Raw genomic sequence first — 10,298 nt, forward strand, 5'->3', positions numbered from 1 at the left:
AATTTCTCCCTCTGTTACTAGGTATCCAAGAAATTCACCAAAGAGAACCCTGAAGGTGCACTTCACTGGATTTATTTTCATTTTGTATTTATTGAGGATTATAAAACATTCCCGTAACTGATTGAGGTGGTCAGTCATTTTTTAGACATGACCAATATGTTGTTTATGTAGACTTCCATAGTTTTGAGCTGATTTGCGAACATTTTATTCACCAGCTTCTGGTAAGTTGCTCTGGGGTTCTTTAGGCCGAAGTGAATCACTTTGTAACAGTAGGTACCGCGGTCGGTGTGAATATTATTTTCTCTTGATCCTTGGGGTTCATCTTGATTTGTTATAGCCCAAGAATAAATCCATGAAAGATAACTGTTGGTGACCAGCCATAGCCTCTACGAGCTGATCAATATGAGAAAGTGGAAAAATGTCATTTGGGCAATCCATGCTGAGGTATGTGAAGTCGATGCACACTCTCTATTTTTCATTCTTCTTTTTGGATGACTACGGGGTTGGCGAGCCAATTGGGGTATGTAACTTCACGAATGGAGCCAACCTTTAATAGCCAATCTACTTCGTCATTTATTGCCTTGGCGCATCCAAACCTAGTTTATGACATTTTTGTTTGATATGTTTATACATAGGTAGAGCTGTCAATTCGGACTTATGTCCGTGGATTGTACTCTGGTCCGCAATATAAATAAGCGGTCTAGCGGATTGAGACCACCGTGGTTTGTGGTTCGTGATGGATTGGTACTGTTGCAACCGAAATTCACACCGTCGATTTTCATAATCGGAGGAAAATCAAGAAACCCTAACTTTTCTTGAGGTCCTGGATTCTCTGCGAGAGCCAACGACAAGTGACCAAATAAATGCGGAAAATATGAAAAGATAACAAAACAAATTTATAGAAAAGGTAGATCTTATTTCGAATCCGCGTAAGAGCGTTGCGATCATTACAAGAGAGTATAAAAGCTTCAGCCGCAAGAGCTTTTAGCAAATTACCTAGTTCTAGCAAGCTAAAACCTTAAACCTAGTTGAGTCGTAGCTCGATAACAGAAGACGAAAAAAGATACAAAAAAACGTTTTGATTGATTTCGGACTGAACCTTATGAAAGGCTGCCTACGTACCCCTTTCGAGGATTAAGCCGAACGTAGTTCAATTGAAAGAGTAGAACAAGAGATCAAACCGCCTTTGCGAGTTCGTTTAGTAATCGAGTGCAAGTCATAGAAACAGAACATGTCGAGAATAATGCCTAAAGTTTCTAAGTGTAGAGAGTTCTAAGAGTAAAAAGAATTGTCCCTTTTCCTCTTCAACCTCAACGTCTTTATATACTCCTCCTAGAGGCGGTTTGCTGTTTTCCTTTCTGTCCTTGATCGAGTTTATCGCTTGGCAGAAATATTTCATTTTTCTTCGATCTACGTGTTTATCTTTGGAAACTTCAAATTTATCCTCCGAACTTGACATTTATCTTCTCCTGTAGAATAAAAGATAAACCGTCATAACGATTGGGCTTGATTTCGTATAAAATTGTGAGTGGGCTTTTAGCCGCGTTCTGGACCCTTTCGGACCGTTTTCCGACTTAAGCGTTTTTACGATTTATCGAAAGACCACTTCCGAAACGACGTCGATTCTGAAGAAAGTTCAAATTTCTCGTATAGTGGAGGAAGTTCAAGGTGTTTAGTTAATCGTTACCGTTTTACACGATCAATTTGGATTCCATACGAGACAACGAGTTCTTGCATGTTTTAAATCGTAAAGTTCCAATGGTGACTAAGATCGAGATGAAACAAGAGCAAGTTCGATCCGATCTCGAATGAGGGAGCTACGAGGACGGGATGAAGATAGGTTAGTTGATCCAACTCGCCAAAGGGACAGTGCGTTCGGTCCAACTCGCCCGTTCGGCAAGTTGAACGGTGCATTCGGTCCAACTCGCCCGTTCGGCGAGTTGGACGGTGCGTTCGGTCCAACTCGCCGGGCGAGTTGGACGATAGAGCCTTATAGATGTTTCGTTGTTTCGATACTCAGGATCCGTTTGTCCGAGGATTCGAGTAACCTTTGTCGATGGCTTATCGTATGAATTCTGAGATTCATACGAAACTCAATTTCGGTTTTCCCGTTATTATTATTTTTAACTATTATCTCTTTTTTAAAGAAAGACATTTTTTTGAGAACTTTCCGACATTGATTTCGCAGTGACCGATTTTGACCCCAACAGGTACATGCAGTTTATGGACTTAACCACGGTTTTATGAATTGAATGATTTTTTTTTAATTTTATGGTTTTGACTAATATGATTCAATTCACGTTACGACTCCAATTTTATATTTTCCCAACACTTCGTCTCTTTTGTATTATCTGAATTTACATTCAACAATACCTTTCTTTTTTAATGTTGATTCGTGTTTGTTATATTTTTGTATCTTCTTTAAAGTTTACTTTATTCACATGTAGGGAATCATATATTTTCGTCTGCATATGCTTATCAGTAGTTATTGACAAGCATGTTTATGTTTTCGAATTGTTATTTTTTATTTATTTATGGTTATTAACATTAAATTTTAGCTCTGTCTAATGGCTCATAAGATAAGTCAAACATGAAAAGTGTTTGTTATGATTAAAATATAGTCCGCAGATTGATCCCCATGTCCGCAAACTTTAGATGGTTTGGATTAGAATTCTAGTTTTGAGTAGCGCAGTCCACCGCGGACTAAACTGCCATAATCAGGGAAAAAAACAAAAACTGTCTCGGTGCGGATTAATAATCTGCTGATTACTCTGAATTGACAATACAATAAGTAGGATCAACGATTAGATTGTGAGCTATTATGTGGGGGTCTATCCTAGGGAAATCATTTGTTTACCACCTGAATGTGCTGATGTTTTCTTTTAAGAAAGCGATTAACTCGCTCCGGATGGGATCTTGCAAGTCGACTCCTAGTGCAGCGCGTTTATCTGGGTTGGAATCGTCAGTGCTAACCTGAATCTTTAATCCTTTGGTGGACAACATATACATGAGTTTTAAGAGTTGAGCTACGAGCTCTTTGCTTTTCTGTAATTGTTATGGGGGGATCCCTCCGTTAGTTTGTAACATCCCATATAACATTTCTGAGATGTCTTTTGGCTCTTGTAGATGGTTTGGACGCTTTTCGGGCTTGTGAATTTCACGCACTATGATATACAGATCGAATCGATTTCATTGTATAGATCCATGGCCTTCCAAGTATGGCGTTAAAGGGAGCAAGTTTATCTACTACGATGAAGTCAACCAATTTTTGTACATATTTTGTGAGGACTGGCAACTGAATGTTTCCAAGCGGTAAGGTTCTCCTATGAACCAGTTAGCCCTTTAGTCCGGTTATGTTGAAACCCGTTTGCCTAAAGGCATCACAGAATATCACGTCTATCGAGCTTCCAATGTTAATCATCACGCGAGATAGTTCGAAATATGAAAATACTAGTTTTATGACTAATGCGTTGTCGTGAGGTTTGTCAATGTGAAGCGTTTCACTTTCGTGAAATATGATTTTGCGGTTGGGGCCTTCTATCAGAGTAATTTCCTTGGATTTATTTTCATCCTCTCCTTGATAAGCAATTGAGTTAAATGAATCTAGACATAATTTTGAACTACTAGACCAATATGAAGAAATTTTTTAAGCCCAACAAATCTCACAATCAACACCAGAAACCTATTCAAGGGAATTCCCCAAGAGAAAAGATTTTGATGGTTAAAGGGAGGCTGCCACATGTCGTCGGGAGGAACACCATTTGAAACTGAATCCCTGAAAAGAAAGAAAAGTTGGTTTGATTAGTATATATATTTATACAAGGTGATTTTTCGGTACTATTGCACGTATATAAATATTTGCAAAATAAGTTAAATATTATTAGTTAATGTGTCGTTTCTACTTGTTGATAAATATAAAATATTTTTATAACCTCTAAAAATAAACAGAATATTTTGTTAAATTAAATTAAGTTTTTTATCTCAATTATATATGAGATTTTAAGTATAACTATTCATAATTTCATATAGGTTTAGTTTTTCTTTTTAGGTATATGGAGTTGTATATATTTTTCAACTGAATTATAATTTATCTTGGTATTATTTTTTTAATTTATTTTTATTATATTTAGTTTGATTCATCCATTAAGTTTGTAAATAAATTTTATAATAATCCTTATCATTTAATATTTGTTGTTTTATGAAGAATTAAAAATAAAAACTAAGAGTTAATATAATTAGAGTTGTATTAGCCAATTTATTTAGTGATAATCTAAAATAATATATGTTCAAAGATTTATGAAATAACTAAATCATACTAACTGGTTAGTCTTAAATTATTATTATTTTTTAAATTGTATTGTTGTTTTAATCTTACATATAATTTTAGGTATAAGAATTCAAAAAATTTGATTGTCTATTTTTTAAAATATTGAATTGCTATGATGTTTCTAAACTGAACTAACTGTTTTTTTAGTTCTACTTAGACTTAGATATGAAAAATATTGTTATTTTCATTTAGTTTGGTTCTTTTATTTATATTTATATATTAAATTACATAATAATAAATATAAGTTTTTTGAGATTAACAATATCCGAAAAACAATTAAGAAGAAATTAAAACTATTGATCCTCCCACTTTAAAATAAATGATTAATAATTGTATTTTTTTTAAAAAAATAGTAAATGTTTTTGAAAGGTATATAGAAACACATAATTGTTAATAAAATAAATAAAAAATAATATTTTATTTTATTTATAATTAATTATATATTTATAAAAACTACAATGTTTTTCAAAAGTAATTATTTGTTAAAATTATTCTTAGTAATCAAGTATACATATCTTATTGACTTTTGAAAAGCTTAATATAAGTATGATTTAAAAAGAAATTCCAAATAGCTTTAGAAATATTTATAGAGAAATTGTAGTCCCTATACAAACAGAACTGCATAATTTGCAACGATGGACTTTTATTTTTTCTGCTTGTGTGTTTTTTTAGTGGCCCTTATACCCCTATTTTCGAATACTAAATGCTAAAGTCTAACTTCTTTCTGTCTCATTTCTCCTCTCTCCTTTGCCCTCTTTTTCTTCTATGTCAACATACCTCACCTCTCTCATCTTATCTCTTTCTTCAAAGTTTCTTAAATCTTTTATGTCTCTTTATCTATCATTTCTTATTCTCTTCAGATTTATCAAGTTATCTTCTTTGCTATCGCTATCGCCGTCACACCGTCACACCATCGCACCGTCACATCGTCACATCGTCACGCCATCACACCATTACCTCTGCTCAAGCTCGCCGTCACACAATTACTTAACCTCTGCTCAATCTCACCGTCACGTCGTCACCTCAAGTTTGCTACAGCTCACCGTCCCTTTGCTGCAGCTTGCCTTCATTTCAGTCAATGGAGAGGAAGAAGATTCTAGAAGAAGAAGAAAGAGAGGAGAGAAGGAATAAAAAAATAAGAGAAGATGACGAAGAAAAAAAGAAGAACGGCGGCTCTCGGAGACAGCGACGGAGACTCGCCGTAGAAGATGATGGAAGAGTGGTCCGTCTGTTTACTGATGGCATCATGGATTACTAATTGTATGAGTCTCAACCGTCACAGGCGCATAGTTGGTGAGTCTCAACATGAGTTTGCTTGATTATGGACATCAACTCCGCCTAAAACATAATGTGTAGAGTATTAATTGATTCCATCAAGTTACCCCTTCGTTTTTTGTTGTTGGTGATGAATCTGTTAGGCTAAGAGTCACTCTCTAACTCTCTACCATATACTATTTCAGTTTTGCGATGATTTTTTTGTGACATAGCGAATTGTTTTTTAATGATGAAATTTTTGACATAACCGGATACTAGATTTGACATGACTTTTTTGTTACAGTTAGCCAGTTAAGAAAATAAACACATACAATACAATTAAGTTACAATATTTGTAAAACATAAGTAAATTGTTATGAATTGTTCCAAACCAACTAACAATAGGCATAACCATCATTTGATCCAATAGCCAGTAATTTTAAATCTAAATATCAGCTAACATGTACGGTATCCAGATAATTCGTATTATAACCATGTTGATTTATGGGAGATCTGAAAATTTATAATATAACCATGCTAACTTACATATCAACTCTATGAGTTCTACATATATGAGTTAAGCTAACATTACCCAAAATAGAATCAAGGAAGATGAATACAAAACAAATAATTATTAGCCGGATAATTATAATCGAGAAAAACATGCATAGTCGGATAACTATAGTGTTAACCGACCATTTATTAAAAATACTAACTAGGAATAATGATATCTAGATAATTAATATATATTACCGACTAACTATAACAAAAAAAATTTAAGTGAAATCTTAACCGGTTATTTCATAAATTACATCATAAAGAAAAGTTAAAGATATTTCCAAGAACCATGGTAAGTCGATACTTCACCCTTAAGTCTTCTGAGCTGATCTGCTGGAGGTGGTTCTTGACGACAGCAATGCGACGGTAACGCGGTAGAGGTGGCAGTGTATGATGATGGTCATAAAGAAAGCATTTGTTGAAGCGTGAAGAGTGAATGAGCTTTTTGTTAAACAAGGCTCATGCTTTCCAGCTTCTGCGAGTTTACGCACCGTCGTGTAACCACATCCAAAACTTCATTGTTAGAGCGAGAGAGATTTGAAACTGAGTGGGTGAATTTGTGGCAATGAATCTAAGGATGATAAACAAAATTTAATAGAAAAGATCCAGATCAAAAAAATGATGATTTAGTGTTTGATAATTTATCTCTGTGTGAAAAAGAGATGTTCTAGTGGTTTGCAGGAAACGAGAGAGAGAGATGCATGTGAACCCATGTGTTTTTGGTTTTTAATACTTCATTACTGGTCTGATTTTACATGCTATATTTTGATATGCATAAGCTACCCCATCTCCCCTCTCTCCTCTCTTTACTCTGCATACGTAAAAGAAAGGAGTAGGATTATCGCGGTCATTTCGCGTCGTCTGGAGTTGGGCTAATGGTTTTTCCATCCCCGCAAATTTCTGAATATTTGTGTAATATGTATGCAAATCGCTCATATTTATAAATATTTTCCTTTTCTGTTTTTTTTTAGAAAAATAAAATAAAACATTAATGAACATGTAAAATATAGATATTAATAATGGCAATTACATAATAATTTTAGTTCAATTAAGGTCTTCAAACTAATTGACATCTCAAAAATCAATGTGAACATGACACGTAAAAATCTTCTCAAATAATATAAAAAATACTATAGTAGCACAACACTTAGCTTTAGTCTATTGTGTGATATTATTAAATTATCAGTAAATTTAGAATATTATATTTATTATGCATTTTAATATGTCACATAAAATAATTATTCACCTGATTCAACTAAATATTTAAAAAAATTTAAAATAAAATAACTAAAAAATATTCGTATATATTTTTCTAGGAGTAATAATCTAATAAAATCTTACCAAATATTTTGAAGGGAGAAATTTAGTTCTACCACAAATTTGATACAACTTTTTAAATTTACATTTAAAAGATAACAATTTTTATAAATACCTTAATTTTGTAATAAAAATAAACTAGCCCTCATAAATCATGCGAAAATTCTAATATAACACAAATGATACCATTTTTTAAACTTATCTTTAAATAACAATTATTTTTAATAATTATCTTAAGTTATCAAGAAAAAGATAAAATTGACCCTCTTAAATCATTTATAAATGTTTAATTATTTATAAAACTTATCATACCCCTAGATAATAAACTCTAAAAAATAATCACTAAACCATAAATTCAAGGGTTTTCTGCAATAAAACCCTCAATGTGGTTTTGTTTTGCAAATTAATCCGCGAACTCAAAAACCTACGGGTCAACCCACCAAGTGTCAGTCAAACCGCAATATAACCCTCAGCCGTATATATGTGTATTTGACTGTGTATAATTTTAACATTTTTCAATACTACGTCGTTTTGGCGCTAATTTTTAAATGCAAAAAAAATTGTTGAACTCGGGGTTTGAAACTTGAACCTTAAACACTATGTGCATGCTATATAACCATCTCGGCCAACACATATATTTGTTTACTTAACAAACGCAATTATATAGATTTCTAAAAATTCATTCCGAAATGACCTTGTTTCTTCTTCTTCTTCTCTTGGACATAGAAGCTTGCGTAAATGCGCAATGAAGGTGGGGTGATCCTTTGATTGTTACTCAAGCATTTATTTTTTTGATTTTCTTTACATATAGTTATTATCTCACATGTTTTGAACAACAGTCGGGATGAGATTCACGTTTCCGGCTCATCTCCGCATTCTTCTTCGAGTGTTATCGTGGCCAGAGGAAAGAAGAAAGATATGATGCGCTCCCATGGTGATAGAAAAAAAGAAATATATGCTGCGCTTTTATGGATCACCCCACCTTCGTTATGTATTTACGCAAGCTCCCATGTCCAAGGGAAGAAGAAGAAGAAACAAGGACATTTCGGAATGAATTTGGAAATATATATAATTGTGTTTGTTAAGTAAACAAATATATATGATGGCGGAGATGGTTATGTAGCATGCACATAGTATTTAAAGTTCAAGGTTCAAACCGTGTGTTCAACAATTTTTTTTCATTAAAAATTTAGTGTCAAAACGACGTAGTATTGAATAATGTTAAATTATACACAGTCAAATACACATATATACGGCCGAGGGTTATATTGCGGTTTGACTGGCACTTGGTGGGTTGACCCGTGGGTTTTTGAGTTCGCAGATTAATTTGCAAAAAAAAACCACATTAAGGGTTTTTTTTGCAGAAAACCCTAAATTCAAACGTCAAGATATTTTTGATTTAGTGCATATTTGAAAAGTGGCATCTAATTTGGCATTTCAAACAATTTCTCTATTATTATTATTATTATTATTATTATTATTATTATTATTATTATTATTATTATTATTATTATTATTATATTTTAGATTTATGGATATTTTCATTTCTGTGTTTTTTTATCGTCTGAAACAGTGGTCCAAGATTACAAAGATAATAGGGTGAACCCTATTGCTGCAACAAAACAGGAAAAGGACAAAGACACAATCTTAAAGGAAAGATGAATTTGTCTTGTCTTGAAGCTTCTGCGGCGATACGTTGATGAAGCCATGCTGGTCCTCCTAAAGCGAGGTAGGACTGAAACCGCCCATCCTTCAGCACACTCTTAGCAATATCACGAACTACTGTATTGGCATGTGCTCCCTCAACTTCAAAAGCAACAGAGGAAAAGAGACTACACAATGCTCCAATTTTCTCTAACAAGCAGTGGAACCGTGGCCAAGAACCCGGTGTTGATATCGCCTCTATCGTTTCCGAATGGTCTGAAGCTATGCTTACTGTATGAAGGTGCAGGTCGTTTGCACTCTGCAAGACCCAGATGATGCCTCGAAGTTCTGTAGCCAATCGGGAAGTCGAGGGAGTGAAGGCATCACGTCCATGAAATAAGACATTACCAGTATGATCCCTCGTCATCCACGCTTCTCCACATTGCAGTGACTTATTTCTCCAATTCACATGAACATTACACTTCACAGTACCTTGCGTCGGAGGACACTATCTTTCTTTATCCCGTGGACTACTATTCTACCTCTCTGTGAGTTTAGCTTGTTCTTTTACTTCAAGCCAGAGAGAATGATTAATAAGGGAGGCGAGTTCACGAACCCTAGATAAATACATATCGCCGAAGAGGATTTTTTGGAAAAAATGATATTTGCCAAAGATTTTCGGAAAACACCAAAAAGATTTTGGAAGTTTTCGATGTAAATCCAGAACTCAGCAGGGATATACTCCCTCTGGAAAGATACTCCACGAGGATTGGCTTGAAAGCCCTTGCCATGGGAGAAGATTAGAATCGCCTTTGTGTCGCCGCCGAGTCGTCCTAGAAACGCCGATCTCCCGAAATTCTTCATTTATGTGTTTAGGAAAAAAATATAGTGGAAAAGGATAATAAAATTTAAATTTAAATTTAAAATATTATAAATAAAAACATAAAAATGAAATAGAAAATCTTATAAATATATTATATGTAATATTTTTGGTTCACTATATTAGAATTCTAAATTTTAACATGAATGGGAAAGTGTTTTTTCAAATATAGATTATGTCCTAATGCATAAGGAACAAAGAACATAGTTAAATGAGATAAAATTTATCATTTCCAGAGTATGGATTTTGATCGTTTTACAAATTTTTAGACTGGGCCTGATGAACTGCGTTGAACTGTACCGGGCCGGTCCATTACAG

General features: G+C 33.8%; 1 protein-coding gene across 1 annotated transcript; it reads right to left on the reverse strand.

Moving 5' to 3' along the window:
* Positions 1–9,062: 9,062 nt before the first annotated feature.
* LOC111209425 lies at positions 9,063–9,527 on the reverse strand. The gene has a single exon (XM_022709316.1). The coding sequence runs from the start codon at positions 9,525–9,527 to the stop codon at positions 9,063–9,065; it is 465 nt and encodes a 154-aa protein (XP_022565037.1).
* Positions 9,528–10,298: the final 771 nt, after the last annotated feature.

Source organism: Brassica napus, chromosome C9 (genome assembly GCF_020379485.1).
Source record: "Brassica napus cultivar Da-Ae chromosome C9, Da-Ae, whole genome shotgun sequence".
NCBI lineage: Eukaryota > Viridiplantae > Streptophyta > Magnoliopsida > Brassicales > Brassicaceae > Brassica > Brassica napus.